The sequence below is a fragment of the Exophiala mesophila genome (assembly GCF_000836275.1).
Source record: "Exophiala mesophila strain CBS 40295 unplaced genomic scaffold supercont1.3, whole genome shotgun sequence".
NCBI classification, from domain to species: Eukaryota; Fungi; Ascomycota; class Eurotiomycetes; order Chaetothyriales; family Herpotrichiellaceae; genus Exophiala; species Exophiala mesophila.
In genome coordinates this window covers 642,721-660,178 of record NW_015622506.1, presented here as the reverse complement: position 1 = coordinate 660,178, position 17,458 = coordinate 642,721, and the positions used below count along the sequence as shown (strand labels likewise).

The following is a 17,458-nucleotide window of genomic DNA, read 5'->3' as shown; positions in this document are numbered from 1 at the left end:
TCCGTAGTAATGTTTCCCCGAAGTCTATCAGCATCGATACGGAGGAGCAGAGGTGGCAGAACTGGCGCGTTAAAGTTGTTCCGAATCCGGCCTTGGCAACATTTGGTCGGCGCAGCTTCGAAGCTCAGAGCTTGAGACCGGATCCTCTTGACCCTTTCGTTCTACCACGAAACTATCAAACTCCTCAAATCCACGCCCACAATCCTCGTCAAGATGGCATTCGCCTGGAAAGCAGCAGGCATTTCGTACGCGCTCAACCCCTGGCATCGCTTCTTGACCTGCTGACCCATGCAGTTACAACCGCTACCTCGCAATCGCCGCCCGAGTTGTCCGACGATCGTTGCAGGAAGGCCCAAGATTACAAGCTGAGAGACGGGGTGAAATGGACCTGAGGTTCGCAAAATGGCAGGTCAGTTGTGGCACCATGGAATTATCCTACCAAAATACTGACTGACCGATTCAAAAGAATGGCAAGCAGGGGGAGAACAGAAGTTTGGGAGAAGCCAATGCCGAAGCTGCGACGGAACTAGCATCACAAGAAGCCAAATAAAGGATGAGTTGAGCCTGGAGACAGCGGGCCAGCGGTACCCTAGGTTGGGATACTGTTCATTGTAAATATCATATCACTCCGTCTGGCAAGACTGCTCGTGGAATGGAAAAGCGTAGCCATAAAGTTGGACCCTCAACCCTTCAGTGGAGCGAGATTGGGGGGAAGCACATGACATGACACTCCAAAATTTTATGCCCAAGGCAATTAAATTATCATGTCGGCCATTAATCAGTTCGTCTGTCTCTAAACAATCTTATATCTACCATGACTTCTTCGTGGCCATCGTCATCTCCATGTCGTGCTCGTAACGTCAATTCCAAGTCACTCTCGTTGTCGCGGGCTATCTCCACCGCCAATGTTGGGATATAACGAATCCCCAATTTCCGACTACGAGTGTCATCGATTACAACCAAGGAGGCCATGGTGCGACCAACCATTTTGCATCCAAATGTGCAAATCAACGACATAACGACCGCCTTCCGGGCTGCCACGTCCAGTAAGCTACCATCATCCGCATGTTGACGCTGTGTTCTGGCCTCTGACTTGACAAAAACTAGCCCTAAAACCCGGCCAGCTGGTTAAAGATGAGCACTTTACTTTGTTCGAGGCCGTCAGTGCCTTGGAGGTTAGTACGCGAGCTTTTGGGTATCTGATCGTATTTGCTGACCAGCCCAGATTGGCGATCCCAAGATGGACAGCGGGTGTTATCCTGGCGAGGAAGCCGAGGAAGACTACGACTTCGCAACAGCATTCTCTGCAGAGGAACTCATCTGGTTGATGGATGAACTGATCTGTCGCGAGGCACGTCTCTGATAATTGTCATCTCTCTCAATCCTGACAAATCACAGGTCGCATGGCACATGGGCTACCCGCTCTCTCAAACTCTTTTCACGTCTGTCCATATCGAACGACTGCTTTGGCCAGAGCCCAAATCATTAGACGAGGCCAGCTTCCATAAACGAGTGCCTGTCTCGACACCACTTCCACCTCTCCTGACTCACATTTTCCAGCCTTTCTGCTTGGCATTAATCAAGTGTTGCGATCTTGTTCTAACAATGATTCTAAATTCACATTATTACGAGGTGAGTCGCAGAACTCTCTGGGCATGTTGGAGGCATGGTCTGATTCAGTGGTGCTACAGGAAGAGGATTTTGCTACGCAGGTTTTCAACCGTCCCTTGCTACACAGCGTGGCGGTCGACGATATTTTGGTTGTCTTGCAGAGTGCTCGGACTCATCTTTCTACCCTTGCTTTGGCCCCAGATCTCGAAGCTGCCATTGCTGCCAGACTAGACTTACGCCTGTCCTTCCTATTCATGCTTCACTCATGTGCTGATGCAACAATCCCTGATCCAGTACGAGTCCGAAACCCTCGATCCATCATTGAAGTCGTGCAAACCTCCTCCCATCTTGGGAAGCCCGTGATCTCGGAAGTCTTCACACTGAAGATCCAACGGCGACTGGCGAGCAGCGTCCCGCCCAGGCCTATGGTTGTTATCAATCATCAGGAGTCCTTCAAATTCCTGACACAGCTGTTCACCGATTCCATCAATGCCTTTGAGCTACTTGACGTTTCATGCAGCGCGGATCTGCTGGCAGCCTATCAAGTCTTCATGTCCCAGAACCCACAACCTGCCGTCTATGTTCGAGCACTCGTGCAATCCTTCTTGAGCCTAGATTATAACGTTCTAGGGAGGTTTACTGCACAAGAATTTGTTTTCCAAGATCTCCGACCTTTGGCAGCACCCGACTACCTGTTGACGCAGGATCTAACGTGGAATGAAAGGTCTTTCAGTACTGAACAATTACAGATCCTCAATCAGATGACAGAGTTTGCAGGTCGTGTTGGCCAGTCATTCGTCAACATCTTCCGTGCGCAGTGTTTGAGCCGATCTCGACTTCGACGCACCACGTGTCATGCTGCCCTAGAATGGGATCAGATCCAGGCCGAAGCCGAGGAGCTCGACGCATCCTATCAGTCTGCTTTTGGAGAATCGCCGCGAACGATCCCCGGTGGTGAAGACCAGATGTTTTCATACACCTTCAGTAGTTGGGTGTACCATCACAAGCTCTGTCAGTTAGCTACCATTCACCAGCTCGGGTTCGAACTTTCCATCTACGCTCCCTATGAATATGTCCAAACCCTATGGCATTTGGCGTGGGTGAGCAATGCGCATATCTCTCATCTAGATAGAATCAGCCTCTTTGTCGCTTCAGATGGCGAATTGGACGCCATGTGGGGTCGCAAGGCTCCCGCTCATCTTCGCCAGCTCTTTCGCCAATTCACTTGGCTTAAGGCCGTTGAAGCCTTGGCTAAAGCACTACACGGCGTCTATGTGGTGCTGCAACGCCATGGACATGTTCAACAACCAACCCCAAGCTACTCGACGCACGATTTAAGATATGAGCTACGACTGCGACCGTTCCAACATCTCTCAATCCCCGAGCCGCTCACCGCGGAGGTTGCCCGACAAGGCTATCTTCTCGAGGGTTTTTCGGATCAAGTGGTGCTCGATCAGGCCTCGAGAAACAACCAGATCGCCAGAAAGACCTGGGATGAAATTTTGAAAAATCGATGGAACTCTCAGCCGTTGCTCAGCGCCCCAGATGGATTAGGGGGTACTTCTTCCTCGATCATTGAAAAGGAATGGACACAGGGAATACGAAACTGCATCAAAGCATGTATTGGGAACGGAATCGCCATTAGTGTGCTCAGCAACACATTGAACAGGAACAAGGCGATGCTGTCTGCGCTCACAGTCACCATTGCGGAGTCGGGTCATCGAGATCGTTGGCATCCATCCTGGCCAGTACCCAAGATTTCAAGCTGACCAAATCGTGAAACCACGATTTATTAGTTTTTCAATGCTTTCTGTGCGCAATATGGTAGCTTTAATATGATTCGTTACCGCCCGCACCCTGGGCTGTATTGGGCTGAGTAGCACAATAGAATGGCCATACTTGTTGCAAGCCTCATGCACAGAACCATGTGGTTCGGCTCTGGCAAGGCTGAGGTGCAGCCTCGTCTCCCTGCCAAGTTTCTAAACTCCGAAGAATATTTTAAACGCCGACAGATATTTTTTCCTGCGCCGTTTCGATCTTTGTTGCAGAATCCAACAACTCCAGGTTTCACCTTGCATCCCCAATGGCGTCCGCCTACAAGTCAGCGAAGCGGTCGGGTGATTTTGACGAGTCTGATGTCTCCGACGGATCAGATTCGGTTTCGTCCAGCGAAAGCAGTGCCACTCTCCGCGCTGGATCTTCGGAAGGTGAAGAAGAGACAGTAGATGCACCCCGCCTCAAAAAGGCTTCGACATTACCTGGCGAACTGAGGAATCGTGTTTTGATGCTGACATCGCGTGGTGTATCATACAGGTGAGACTCTCCGGCCTGGGTATTGAATGTCTACTTACAATTGAAACAGACACCGACATCTTCTCTCCGATCTTCACGGTCTTCTTCCTCATACTTACAAAGACACCAAACTTGATACCAAGTCATCGAACAACTACAACTCTGCGTTAAATGGTCTTGCCGATCTCCACTCATGCAACTATGTCTTTTTCCTAGAAGCGCGAAAACATGGTCAAGATTTATATCTATGGCTCGCTCGACCCCCGAACGGACCCACGATCAAGTTCAGTGTGACCAATGTCCACACGATGGCTGAGCTTGGATTTGGAGGCAATTGCCTGAAAGGTGGCCGCGGAATCGTGGTCTTTGACAAAAGCTTTGACGAAGGAGTCGCTAGCGCTGAACATCTCCCTCTAATCCGAGAAATGCTACGCGGGGTCTTCTGTGTGCCCTCGAAAGGCGTGAGAGGCATGAAACCATTCATTGATCGAGTCATCGGCATATATGGTCTTGACGGCAAGATCTGGATTCGTATCTACGAGATTCGAGAAAAAGAGAGCGAAACGAAGACGACCAAAGACTCCAATCGTTCGGCGGAAGATATCTCCCTTATTGAAGTTGGCCCACGGCTCGTCCTCACCCCCATCATCATTCAAGAAGGTAGCTTTGGAGGACCCATCATATACGAAAACAAGCAGTTCGTCAGTCCCAACCAGCTACGGAGCGAGACGAGATTGAAGCGTGCCGGGAAATATGCTAGTCGAAGAGGAGGTGCAGAAGATCTTGCCGTCAAAAGAAAGTCCTTGGGACTCAACTCGGGTTCAAAACGAAAACGATCAGCTCTGGATAATTCACAACTTTTTGGCTGATGAGCCAGTACTCTCAGACAACGTTTCAGAACTTGAACATTATATCACTGCCAGATTTGATACCTTACTAGCGTTGCATCGAGCAACGGCAGTATATTGCCTTCGGCAGTTTTCTTCGACCTCATGGCCAAGTGATTATTGCGGTCTGGTTGCGGGCTATGATCTGACCCAAACCCTAATCGACATCATTCGACAAGGGCGCACACCGATCTTACGGCGTAGCATGTTTATGCACCGACACCTTCCGACAAGGCACCACCTCCTTCGCTGGAAAAAGCGGCACATTCTCAGGCCTTTCACAGAAATCCGGTGATGAATCTGGTTCATCGTCCCTCCAAGTGTGGCCCTCAACCACTTGGATGAGAAAGTCTTGTGGCCAATTTTGCTATTCGGAACCGACAAGAAAGACCCATGTCACTGGTACAGCTACGTCGATTCTCATTCTGGGGCTTCCTGCACAGACTTTACGGCATTGTGGCAAGCAACGGAGGACTAGATCTCAGATGACAAAGTGGTACGAGATCAACTCGACCGTGTGCGCAAATAAGTAGCCAGCCTAGATTTGCACAATGTTATAATAACGAATGATTCCCAATCACAAATCCTGCACCATTCTCGTTCTAATTGATGGGCATGAAAGATGCACTTGAAGTCAAAAATCGTGAGAGGCTGGATCACATGATATGAGATATATTGCCAAGCCAAAGTCGCCAGCCTCGTCAGACTCACCGACATTATCTGGATACTAACTGGCCAACCTTAAATTGCATCTATTGTACCTCTACTTACGTCCATCATCGTGCTCTCGTTGAGAAACCATCTTATCAGTTGTCCCATCTGTTGTGTCAATCACGATGGGCCTCGAGTTTGTGATGGACTCCTGCAAGATGTGCCCTTCAATCCAACAGAACACCGCCAGCGGCGCGGGTATCCCCTTCATCAATGCTTCCAACCATGATAGCCCCAGTACTGGGGTCTTTGAGTGTTGAGCTTCAAGTGTTTGCTGCAGTCAAGTGCTGCAGAATCCATTTTTAAGGCCGAGAGGTGTCTGATACGCACATAAATCGTATGTCTCACAACCATCGTACAAATGGAGTACTGTGCTGACAACCCAGAACTTAATGGCCATGGACGCGCTGGCTCCCGAGTTGTTGATTCACATTTTCAAGTCACTCCATTCCGCTGCCGACATCATCAACCTTTCCTTGACGTGCCGATACTTCAACTCTCTCCTTCCCAAGTCCCAGAAATTGGCTCTGTTCTTTCATACCGTCGATCAAGAGATGGGACCTGTTCAAGAAGCCATTCAATTGCTCACTCAAAACGACCAACAAGCTCTCCACATCCCACGAAACCCGCCACTCTCTTTTGCCCTCCTTGCTCAAGTCACGAATGTCGGTCGTGTCGCACAGCGCTTTGTTTCCTTATATCCACTACACAAGTGGACCTATGAGAACAGCGAGAATCGCCGGATGCTGCAACACGACGAAGCCAGACGCCTCAGACGTGCTGTGTATAGATTTTGGAGTCATTGTCAGGCACTGCATTCCCAAACTTTGTATCGCACTTCTCGTCCCGGTTCAGTCAACACTGAACGTTTACAACTCCTGCGCAGCTGGAGTACGGCGGAGCTTTTAGAATTGGAAGACTTTCGTGGCATTCTGGAGCAACTTCTGGCGAGCGAGATCTGCCCTACAGATGGAGATGTCTTCTCTCGTCACCCACAGACCAAACCTGTCTATTCGTTTTCATTCAAACGTGACGCCCTGCTCGATCCTGTCAAGTCCAGCATTTACTCTGAGGTATTTCACACAAGCGGGCACGAAACCTCCGAACCCACGCAAGATTCCAGGATGTCGACTCAAGAACGCCGATTCAAATGCATGCAAGGATGGGGGAGTGACCTGGAGAACTTTTACGTGGTGCAGGCATTCCTCAAACTTACGCCGGCGCAGCTATTGTGGCTATTGGACCATGCCGTCTACAAAAGCGATGTCGAACAATTCGTCGAGTCTCAAACAATGGACCTCTGTTTTCTTGAGAGCGGCTCGATGCTCTTCCACGAGTGGGTCACCGTGCTTCACCAACGCGGAGTGGATGTCCAACAGGTTCGAGATTCGATCTGGGAGGGAGAGGCAGGAATTGTACGAGCACAAGAGAATCAGGTCGTATAGATCCATAGACAGATTGCCATCCTAGAGAAACCGTTGTTGTCGGGCCGTGTGGTCAACCATGTTCCTCCTTCTTTGGGGGTAGTAATTGATATCGTGAAGTCTATAAAGGTTATCTGTCCATGACCGTAGTAGATACAATGGTGCTCTGATGTTCAAGGAAGTTTTTCAGAAACAGCGTGGACAATACCGAACTTGGTAGGAGACAAAGCGGAAGTGGACGTCGTGTAGTGTAGTTTAGTATAAAGTGTCGAAGTTGGTCTCATTGTTATACACGTCGAAGTAATCCATACCTTCGGTACAGCTATTCACATTCAGAACAACGGTCTCGAGTATTTCTAGGTGCTTTGGAGAAAGGTAAATGTGATCGTGACTCTCCAAAGGTCGGAGATGGGTGGGAGTTCGTCCCATTACATATTCCTAGTATGTAGTTTATTCTCCCATATCTATATAGTGACCACCTTATTCTCAAACGCTAAATATATTTCTTGGATTTAGACGAGACTTGGACACCACGATTACGATGGCAACAGATCTTTACACTCGGAGAGCTCCTATTTTTTGCTGCTACATTCTATCACCAACTGAAGGATTTCAAAGATAATCATAGGTCTATTGCTTACGTAGACAAAACTCCATGGGTAGATAAACACGCACTTGTCTGATATCATACATTGTCGACTAGGTATTCTCCATGCCCAACGGCACTGGTCAATTCGCCCATTGTCTTTTCTGGGGCTGGTGAATGGGTGGCGACAAAGGTTTTCAAGCCCGTCAGTAGCCGGGGAACGTTCTGCCTGATGGAGTACAGGACCATCTCACTCCAGCCCTGTTCATGGATGTAGACATTGTCCTGATCACGGATGTCACTGCCACGGTTTGCGGAGCCGGCAGGCTTGGAGATGCCCACCAGAGTCGGGAAAGCCGAGATACAACTCATGTTAAGCTCTCCATTTTTGCACATGGTTCCAATCCCGTTGTCAACCGGCTCGTTCCATGGCACCATGCTTTGCCGATATAGGATCTTCTGGGCGCCTCGTAGTGACACCGCGTACGCCGTCAGACACGACAGCCACGCCGTCCGAAAGTAGAGTCGAGTTTGTGTATCGCCCAGTTCGCCTTCTTCCCATGGTCCCATGTCGGGCTTCTCCCACTCTAGTCGAGCATCCGGTGGCAACACCGTTGGATCCTTTGGTATCACAAAGTAATTCTCGGTGTCTTGTTGTGGCACTGCAGCACAGTGCCCCAACGACAGAATGTCCCAGTCATTTCCGTATGGTGACTCCCGGCCTGGCGGCGATGTGGTAACAAAACTCACCGCGTCCGCAGCCAACACCATTTGGTGTCGGAACGCAACATCCCAATCTGCATCGTCCTCAAAGATCAGCGCTGACTGTACGTTTTTGCGGACCATTTCTTGAAAGACGTTCAGATGGGCCCGCCAGCAGCCCTTGGTGCCTTCGTCCTGGTCGAATGTCTGCCCACCATCCCGTTAGCATTCGAATTACTTGCCGACTCCTTGCGCACACATACCAGTGGCAGGGCTTTTGGCGATATGTCAGACCCAAGCACGCCGTCTCTGAATTCAAAGCTGATGTTGGACAGTCGTGCTTGTAGTGTGAATGCATCTCGTCGGTCACTTCTCTCCGGTAACGAGATGGTGTAGACCTTTTCAAACCCAACTGTTGCATTCAAGACCTGCTGATGGGCCGTGGACTCAGAAGAAGATTTCTCAGTTGCGGCTCTCCATGTCCCGTCTTGACCAACCTGTCCCGATGATAGACATCGTGACCTGTCTGCTGTAGCTTGCCCAACGAGAAATGGTATGTTACGAGAATAGACGAACAAAATCAATGTCAGAAGAAATCCAGTGACCGAAAATCGAGCATGCATAGTTGTCAGGCCTCAACCTGCTGCGATGCGCGATACTCATATGTCGACGGCGGCGGTCTGCCATAACAAGATGAATAGGCCAGCCCTGCAGTCTAAGCAAAGTACTTGTACGACTCAACACCATGCCCTATCTTAAAGAATTAGGGTAGGCTTGCCATATCCAGCGAAGCAAATGATGCAAAAAGTCCAAGCTCAGTATCGATAGCACGTGGAAATGGTCCCTGTGCGTCGACTTGGAACCAGTGCACAGGCCACTAATGGGCCAAAACATAGTTGAGGCGAAGAAGAGAGCACGGCAGAGAGCACGGCAGACACGGAATCCATGGACAACGCAAGTCCTGGACATGCAGGCTTGTGAGTAAGTGCACATCAGACATGCCTCAGGGTCACGCGATCAGACGTGTGGGTAAGTCTCACTGGCGATCTCACAGTCTGGATTGTTTGTTGATACGGTGTCGACAGCCTGAACAACTCCAAGTGCCTTGCAATATCTCTGGTCCAAGGTCTGTCCGAAGGATCGTTGAAAGCTGGTTCATTTGCAGAGTTTGCACCTTTCATTTGTTTGGAGCGAGTGTCTAGCCCTGCATACAAGAACCCAAGCAGTCATTCGAGACATGATCATCTCTGCATCTCAATTCGCCCGACGGTCAGGAATTCCTCGTAGAACATACAATTGTGCGAGCTCTGCAACTCGGGAACTAAAGAAAGACAATCAGTGGCTCTCAATGTTCGATGCTTTAGCAAGTGGGCAACGGTGACACGATCGAAATGCGAACTGACAATTTCAAAATATCAACGGCTCGACCAAGAGATTCGGGGTTGGAATTGAAGTCTTATCGAACATGGAACATTCACCGGATGTCTTATCATGAAGCTGTGGTGCTTGCTCATGAGTCATGCAAATCATCAGCACATGAATACATTATCAAATTCATACTTTGACATGAAAAACGCCGTGCTCCGAGTATACCGCGTATCAAATCCAAATCAGCAGCACTTGCCCCCCTTAGCGTCCGGAGTTCCAGAGGGTGTCATGTCAATCTTGACGCCACCTGACGGAGCTTGTGCCGCATCTCCATTGTCTAATGCCTTGCTGGACACGATCCGATAGATTTCTGGAATGAAAAAGTCAATACCTGCTAGCCACAACAGAAGACTCTTGGTGAATTTACCTGTGAGAATGTTTTGGAACGCCAGTTCGACGTTGCTAGCATCGAGCGCAGATGTCTCGATAAAGGAGAGATTGTTCTCGCCTACATTCATGTCAGTGTGATATTGCAGGATGATGAGTTTAAACGAGTTTGCTCACTAGCAAATTGTTTAGCTTCCTCTGTTGGAACGGCTCGCAAGTGGCGCAGATCGCTCTTGTTTCCAACAAGCATGATGACGATGTTGGCATCGGCATGGTCCCGCAGCTCTTTCAACCATCTTGTGACATTGTCGTATGTTTGATGCTTGCTAATATCGTAGACAAGGAGGGCTCCCACAGCACCTCGATAATAGGCAGATGTAATCGCTCGGTATCGCTCTTGACCCGCGGTATCCCAGATTTGAGCCTTGATTGTTTTGGTGTCGACCTGGATCGATCTTGTCGCGAACTCGACACCAATCGTGGACTTTGAATCGAGGTTGAACTCGTTGCGGGTGAATCGACTCAGAAGGTTGGATTTGCCGACGCCACTGTCTCCTATGAGAACCACTGTTGGAGAATAGAGTCAGTGACGGTGACGAAGGATTTGGCGGGGAATGGAAAGAAATCGCAGGAGAGGGATGCCAGAATAGGGACCATCTGCAGCATCATAAACTGACTGACCCTTGAAAAGAAAATCGTACTCGTCGCCCATGGTTGTGGTGTGATCAAGGGGGGAGGAAGTTCCAGGAGGGCGTGAATAAGGCAGGCAGCAAGACTGATCACCAAGGGTCCGGGAATGAAAAACTTGGATGTGATCAAGTCCACTAGGGTTATCAAGAATAATGAGCAAAAGAGTTGAAAGGAGGCTGAGGGTCGAGGATGAGGTAGGTGTCAATGGCAAGATTAGACGTCGTGGCCTGTCGCGGTGTTTTGACCAGAGGTGATCCGGGTGGCCGCAATATCAACTGGCAGGCAGACCAGTCAGAGTGGCAGAGGTTCACAGCCTTCAGGGTTCTATGAGGGTTCTTGGCATAACGCTAGTCCCTTTTAGGTCCAAGAACACCAGTCACCGTCGCGCCTTCCTGTATTTCCTTTAAGTCACGATGCATGAGGCAGGAACTTCCTCTGATCATTCCTTCCGTTTTGAAGGGCAAAAAAAAGGAAAAAATGTAAAAGCGCAGTTCCTCCTCCAAACCCCTGCGATGATCATGAGACGTCTTCCTGACCCGCTACCTGCTACCCACGACTCGCCGGGTAGGCCTCGTGATCTGGTCCCAGTCAATGTATTTTCGATTTTCCACTCCCGGGTTCACGCTTCAGCAAGATGACCCAAGAGTCGCCCGCCAGCTGCGAGGATGAAGAACTTTTTAGGGTAGAGAGAATTCTTGCAGAGCGAGTGGAGGCCGATGAGAAGATCTATCTGGTTAAGTGGGCTGGGTATCCTGATGACCAATGTACCTGGGAGCCCAAGGAAAGCTTCACCGAATTGGAAACCATCACTGATTGGGAGACACAGCGCAACAAGGGTGGCCTTCTAGATGAAGAAGAGGTCGCAGCCGTCCAGATGCGCATGGATGCTTTCCAAGCCCGCCAAGAGGAAGCAGAAGCTGCTGAAGAAGAGGACCAAGAAGCCGCCCGACTCCAGGCTTCTCAGTCAGCAAATACAGCAGAGTCCTCAAGTGAAACGCCAACCACTCAAGCCCCCCGATGTTCTCGGAGTTCAAAGTCTCCATCCCCTGGGAGTGACCTCCTTCTCAATACTCGCAAAAGAAAGGCCCATACCAATTCACCATCAGCTGGCGATGAATCTCCAGCAACTAAGCGGCCCAAGTATGGCGAGACATCCAATGTGGCTTCTGCATCGACCGTTCTAGCGTCTCAGTCTGCAGAATCCCAGCAGTCACCTGTAGAGAGTCATCCTGCAACCCAAGAGCTTTCCACAAAGGAAGTCCACCCGCCTAGCCAGAACCCAAATCCAAAATCAACGAAAGCTGTATCTCCACGAACGATTGCTTCGAATTCAACAAACAAGTCAAACCACGATATCGATGGAACTCAGCTGAATCAGCAACCATCTTTGCCAGCATCACGTGCGCATCTGCCTCAACCCAACAATTCTGTGACGCCTACGACTGATCATGATGCATCTGAAAGCATTTCGACTCCTATTGCTAAACCAGCAGCCACAAAGGCGACAGGATCTGGTCAAAATCCACACAGCAGAGCTGGCCAGCGCTTCGATAGTCTTCGTCACCGGAACAACTATATGAAGCGTTCAAGACAGGAAGGTGTACCTGATCCAACGGCTTTGGACTTGAGAACTCCCGAAGAATGGTCAAATGGTACAGCTGCCAACAACATCGGCGTGGGTCAGTCCCACGACCAGCATGATGGTTCGACCTTGTTTGTGCCCGAAGAAAGCGACCACAACACCCTCGAATTAGACGTAACAAACGAACTCGATGCCTCAATCGCCAAAAAGAGTCCTGTGCCTACAGATGTGCCCGGTTCAGATTTGCAGCCCTTGCCGAATGATACGCTTGACAAACACTGTACCACAACAGCGGAACGTTCTACACCTGACCAACTTGTCCCTTTATCAACGTTAGATGGAAGCACGAATAACAGTGATTTGCCCGCTACATACTCGACGGTAGCAGCAAAGGTACACTTTGAAAACCACTCCGAAGTCTCTCCGGTTCAATCATCGACATTAGCCCCACAACAACCCCAGCTGGCACGATCAACTAGCCAACTTCAATCGTTCCCCGTGACACGTGATACAATGACACATGCTGGAAATCATGAAACTAATTCCCGAGGCCTGGTAAAGACCGCCACCGGTCGATTTTTCGATCCACGGGAGGAACTATTGGTTCAACTCTATCTAGGAATTTCCCCCGTGGGCGATGTCAGAATTCGGTTTTTTCCGCCCTGGCTCAAAACAAAGATCAAGGCTCTGAAGTCTTCAGATGGAAAACTAGAAATTGCGTTCGATGAGAAATGTTTCCAGCAGCCCGACGAGTTTGCCGCTTTTAGCAAGCAGCTGTCTCCTCGTGCTGCCGCTGGGGGAATCATCGTGGCTTATGAGGACACGATGAAGACCATGGACAGCCTGATCCAGCACTTGGAACAGTACAATGTTTGCGCCGTATGGATCTACCCTGACGAGCGAGAGACGTTGGTGATGATCCTATACTCTTGCGGAGCCTCAGGATGGAAGTCCTTTGATCATCGATCATGCTCTAACGCAGACCAGCACTTGCATCTGTCTGTCCGTAACAGCTTCTATCATCTGCCTCACGCACCAGCTCATGCTGTGCGTAGAGGAAGCCACAACCACTCTTCTCTACCATATGACCAACAAGACCAGCCACGTTCTGCAGCACCGCCGAAAGACTTGGACATGAGGCCAGCACGCGTACGCTTAGATCGAACTCAGACTACACCAAACTTGGGCTCAAGCTCCCTTGGTGCAGCTAACTCGGCAGCTCAACCTACGAGGCGGAGAAGCTTCACAGCAGAGGAACGCCCACGACTGTGGTCTTCAAAGTCACATGGCGGTTCGATCGAAGCCCAACAAGACTTGGCGACTGGGCCAAATCCTGTCGCTCGCCGTGAGTATGATGGACCCGAGAGCGCCGAATTTGTGGGCGTACCAAGCACGGCTTCGCGAAGAAGGTCATCGATGGCGAATGGCGAAAGTCGCGAATCCGCACGTGCTTGGGCATACCAGACTCTGACGAAACAAGACTTTGATTATATGACGACAGTTGCACCTGCATTTCGAGGCGATAACAGCAAGCTGAGAGTCTTCATTACCTTTACCGGGACGCATCCGTCCGAAGCTCGAATCGTTCAGGAATGGCTCCGGGCTTATGTCCGACCCCGTAATCTTTACTCTGACGCCCTGAAGACGGACTGGACCGAGTTTCTGAGCTGCTTTGAGAATAGGAGCCCGTCTTTGTCGATTGTTCTATTCCATTCTACGCTGCCCGACTATATACACTATACTAAGCTCGGTTCCTTTCTAAAGTCGGATAACTTTCTCTGCTTCAGCGTGGACTTGGAACTGTCCCCAAATAGCGGCCCGAAATGTCCCCTTGCTCGGCTGTTTCCTCGCGGTACCGTCCTTTGCATTACGGAAGGATGTATGACATACTGCCCAAAGGAAGTCCTTTGCGCGTTGGAGTACTTTGAGAGCGTGGCAACACCGAATTGGACCTTGATGCTCATACCTGACATCACAACTTGGCTGACCGATCGTCTTGCGCATTGTGGCGAAGGCGAAGAAAAAATGATATCGAAGATGCTCGAATTGATTTTCCGACTCCGTTCAAGGTTATTCACGCAGAACCTATTGGTCGACAGCAACGATTTTGATCGACTGGCTTACCTCACGGATGACGAGGCAGACGCACTTGTGCTGGAGGTGCCCCGACTCTCAAAATATGTGTCTGCGTCCGAACCTAGCGAACTTGGCGACGAGGCGTGCCTGCGGGCGCGTGACAAGGTGGTCTCGGAGTATTTCATCGGTTGGACGGCAATGAAGGCATCGATTTATCGATGCATGATCCTGTTAGACGATAAAATGACCAATAAGACGGAGAAACTTTCGGGGCACGTGAGTATCGTTGACCCAGTCAAGTTTCTCAACCAGTTTGCCGTGCAACAATATCCAGACAAGGCAAGGGAAAAGGCTTAGAAGGCCAGATCGCGCAGGAATGCGCTGGTGACTAAATGAGACCATGGAGAGAGTAAGGAAATTGGCGCCTAAGTTAGAACGAACAAGGTTGAATGGAGGTCGGCAGAGAACATTTCAACGCCCACTTCGGGCTCAGAGACTACTATCAGAGGTTACCAGACTGGTCTTTGGGTTTGTTGTATGTCTCTCAGTTCGCCCGACCTATGGCAAGTCATGTGTCGCCCAGGCACGTACCCAGATAGAAATCTTGACTGTTCTACGGTTCATAGAGAATACAAATAGCCCAATGTTTGCCCAGTTGGCCGTCGCCGTTGCCTAACATGTTTGCTAGATAGCTGCGAGGATGCTACGATTTCTGAGATCGTGACAATGTCAAGACAATACTGTTATATTTGATACATACTATAGTCATTGATAAGAACCTCGCATGCTTCGTAGACATTTGAGGTGCACGCTGTCCGCATGCATGTTGACGACTGCTGAAGCCTCGGAGACGTGCGGTGTGTTGGTTGACTTGAGAATTAGGTGGCAGACTTATTTCCTGTTGCCATTTTACGACAGGAACATGGTCTTTGCGTCTGATTTTGCTTGCTGCATCGAGCAAGGTGTCTCCAATTGATAACCGAGACCGATCTCGCTGGTCTCAATCCTCAATTTCTCTGTCGGCACAACATGCTTGTGTGTCGCCTGGATCTGCATGAAACATGCCACAATTTAAACGAAATATGGACGCCGGTCGGACAGAACTGGTGTTCTCAGGGTTCTAGCTGGTACTGTGAGTTCCTTTCAATCAGGCTCTTGTAGTAGTCACGCAAGACTTCGGGCTTTGGAACTATCCGCCATTCCATTCGGGTTAAAAACTCCAACTCTAAAAGGGCCAACTCTTTCATGCTGACTCCTCCAACCCTGGCATACGTCTTGTTGGTCCAAAACGAATCACTTAGACCCTTACTGGCCACCGTGGCACTCGTGATCAGAAACCGGTGGACGGTCAAGCTCGAAATGGTAAATGCCGGATACAGAGCGCACAAGCGATCGATATAATATACCATACTCAAAAGAATAGGCGGAGAGAGCGTGGCATGAGTGGTCAAACGCTGCAGGTAATCGAGGACTGATATGCCAGGTGGTGCTCTGGAGTGGAAACGGGTCAGATGGCCCTCTCTTAGCGGGATGGCATCGTTGTAGCGAATGAGCTCCATCAACATAGAGGAAATGAGAACGACAAGATCTCGAACATTACAGTTCTCGTACATGATGGGCATCATGCGCACAGGAGGAGCGTCGGGACGGGCTTTTTTGACGGGGGATTCGTCTTCCGAATGTGCCCCATTGATGGCTGGAGAAGGCTTCGGGGCTGGATCGACTGCCTGTCGTTTCGTTTGGACGGGGCCAGGCTCTTGAACGGGGATCTTGCTGGCCTCGGCCGTTGAAGCCTGCCGCGACAATCGGCCCTGGTTTGCAGGCGGGCTGGAAGACGCTTTTTTGGAGAAATTCTCGTTGGGGTCGGTCAAGTGCAAGCCAGCGATGGTAGAGGTTGGGGTCTTGTTTGAGGTTGCAACCGGCTTGATGTCTGGAGGGGAATATTGGGTCGAAGCGTCAACCATCTTGACTCTTGGCTGAGCTGGTTCGATGTACCGGTCAAGAGATCTGGTACTGAAAGTCCTATGAAGGTTATAGAGAGAGCCGTCTGAAGGGAGGTAATAAGTCTTGTTTAGATCGTTCTGTGTAAGGGCGGATCTTGAAGGCTTGTTGCAATAATCATATTGCGGTTGAGGGGGCGGAGGAAGATGGTGGGGTCGCGGAGAAAATGATGGATGAAGAGCGGCAGCGTCAAGGTGCTTGGATGGAAGATTTGGGGAGGGAGATGTTGCTAGCATCTCGACCGTGTGCCTGCATTGGGGGTCGCTGTCGTTGCATGTGTTTGCCGCCCGTCGAAAGAAGTCAACAGAGCGAAAAGGCGAAAAGGCGAAAAAGCGTGTCTTGCGATGGGGTGCAGAAAAAAGAGGGCGCAGGCGCCGGTCTGACAAATTCGGACAACGGAGTGAGGACACGACGTTCAACAAGACGGTGAGGGTGTGCGAAGCGTGCCTCTACCGGACCAGAGCCTCCCTTTTGAAGGCAAGGTTTGACGCGGCGTTGCAGGAAAAAAGATTGGAATGAAGATGAGGTCCAAGTGGCAGTCCCGAAAGTAGTGGGATGGTGCCCAAGCGTGGCATGGGAGGGACGAGGAGCGGTCAGGAAGGGAATCTAGAGTGGCAGCCAGTTGCATGATAACCCATAAGGAATAGTAATACCTGTACATGCGACGTGCCGTGTCTGTAGCAATGAGAGTCAAATGAAGGCGGATGTCTTCATGATGGGAATCCGGAAAAGCGTCCCGCACACATCAAGAGGCCACGAGGAGAATGCCGAGACTTGATTGGCTACAAAGTCTGGTGTATGGCGTACTCCGTACTTTGCAGCGGGCATTGACGGCCAGGCGGAGGCCATTCAAAACCTACGGAGTAGATGCTGGACAAACGTGTGTTGTAGACAAACAACAGGTTGATGACGGTAGAAAGTGTAGGTAGATAGTTCATGATAGATTGGAGCGATGATGGCCAACTGGCTTACTGACTTACTGTGAGGCACAGGCGATCACATCACTTCCTTCTTCCTTCTTCTTCGTTCTTGCCTTCCTTCCTCCAATTCAGACCGTCCGGGCCTACTTTTCTCCGTCCACGCATGTTCAGGTCGTCACGTGAATCCAGACACCCTGTTGTCTCCTGCCTTGTCTGTACAT

At 50.2% G+C, this 17,458-nt stretch overlaps 8 protein-coding genes across 8 annotated transcripts; 5 read left to right on the top strand and 3 right to left on the bottom strand.

Annotated features, from left to right (window-relative positions):
• Window positions 1-153: 153 nt before the first annotated feature.
• Window positions 154-832, top strand: PV10_03893 (uncharacterized protein). Its single transcript, XM_016368405.1, has 3 exons — window positions 154-245; window positions 295-409; window positions 467-832. The coding sequence occupies exons 1-3, from the start codon at window positions 214-216 to the stop codon at window positions 548-550; spliced, it is 231 nt and encodes a 76-aa protein (XP_016224193.1). The 5' UTR covers window positions 154-213; the 3' UTR covers window positions 551-832.
• Window positions 810-3,505, top strand: PV10_03892 (uncharacterized protein). The gene is made up of 5 exons (XM_016368404.1): window positions 810-1,046; window positions 1,108-1,175; window positions 1,226-1,351; window positions 1,399-1,632; window positions 1,692-3,505. Exons 1-5 carry the CDS (start codon window positions 971-973, stop codon window positions 3,378-3,380), a joined length of 2,193 nt encoding a protein of 730 aa, XP_016224192.1. The 5' UTR covers window positions 810-970; the 3' UTR covers window positions 3,381-3,505.
• A 161-nt stretch (window positions 3,506-3,666) lies between these two features.
• Window positions 3,667-5,339, top strand: PV10_03891 (uncharacterized protein). The gene is made up of 2 exons (XM_016368403.1): window positions 3,667-3,924; window positions 3,974-5,339. Exons 1-2 carry the CDS (start codon window positions 3,695-3,697, stop codon window positions 4,770-4,772), a joined length of 1,029 nt encoding a protein of 342 aa, XP_016224191.1. The 5' UTR covers window positions 3,667-3,694; the 3' UTR covers window positions 4,773-5,339.
• A 207-nt stretch (window positions 5,340-5,546) lies between these two features.
• On the top strand, window positions 5,547-7,135 carry PV10_03890 (uncharacterized protein). Its single transcript, XM_016368402.1, has 2 exons — window positions 5,547-5,838; window positions 5,888-7,135. Exon 2 carries the CDS (start codon window positions 5,894-5,896, stop codon window positions 6,944-6,946), a length of 1,053 nt encoding a protein of 350 aa, XP_016224190.1. The 5' UTR covers window positions 5,547-5,838; window positions 5,888-5,893; the 3' UTR covers window positions 6,947-7,135.
• A 418-nt stretch (window positions 7,136-7,553) lies between these two features.
• PV10_03889 (uncharacterized protein) lies at window positions 7,554-8,845 on the bottom strand. Its single transcript, XM_016368401.1, has 2 exons — window positions 8,477-8,845; window positions 7,554-8,420 (listed from the first exon to the last, which is right to left on the bottom strand). The coding sequence occupies exons 1-2, from the start codon at window positions 8,834-8,836 to the stop codon at window positions 7,611-7,613; spliced, it is 1,170 nt and encodes a 389-aa protein (XP_016224189.1). The 5' UTR covers window positions 8,837-8,845; the 3' UTR covers window positions 7,554-7,610.
• A 737-nt stretch (window positions 8,846-9,582) lies between these two features.
• On the bottom strand, window positions 9,583-10,925 carry PV10_03888 (uncharacterized protein). The gene is made up of 4 exons (XM_016368400.1): window positions 10,650-10,925; window positions 10,146-10,535; window positions 10,009-10,089; window positions 9,583-9,951 (listed from the first exon to the last, which is right to left on the bottom strand). Exons 1-4 carry the CDS (start codon window positions 10,678-10,680, stop codon window positions 9,824-9,826), a joined length of 630 nt encoding a protein of 209 aa, XP_016224188.1. The 5' UTR covers window positions 10,681-10,925; the 3' UTR covers window positions 9,583-9,823.
• A 155-nt stretch (window positions 10,926-11,080) lies between these two features.
• Window positions 11,081-14,957, top strand: PV10_03887 (uncharacterized protein). Its single transcript, XM_016368399.1, has one exon. The coding sequence runs from the start codon at window positions 11,293-11,295 to the stop codon at window positions 14,671-14,673; it is 3,381 nt and encodes a 1,126-aa protein (XP_016224187.1). The 5' UTR covers window positions 11,081-11,292; the 3' UTR covers window positions 14,674-14,957.
• A 120-nt stretch (window positions 14,958-15,077) lies between these two features.
• Window positions 15,078-17,034, bottom strand: PV10_03886 (uncharacterized protein). The gene has a single exon (XM_016368398.1). The coding sequence runs from the start codon at window positions 16,551-16,553 to the stop codon at window positions 15,429-15,431; it is 1,125 nt and encodes a 374-aa protein (XP_016224186.1). The 5' UTR covers window positions 16,554-17,034; the 3' UTR covers window positions 15,078-15,428.
• Between the last annotated feature and the right edge of the window lie 424 nt (window positions 17,035-17,458).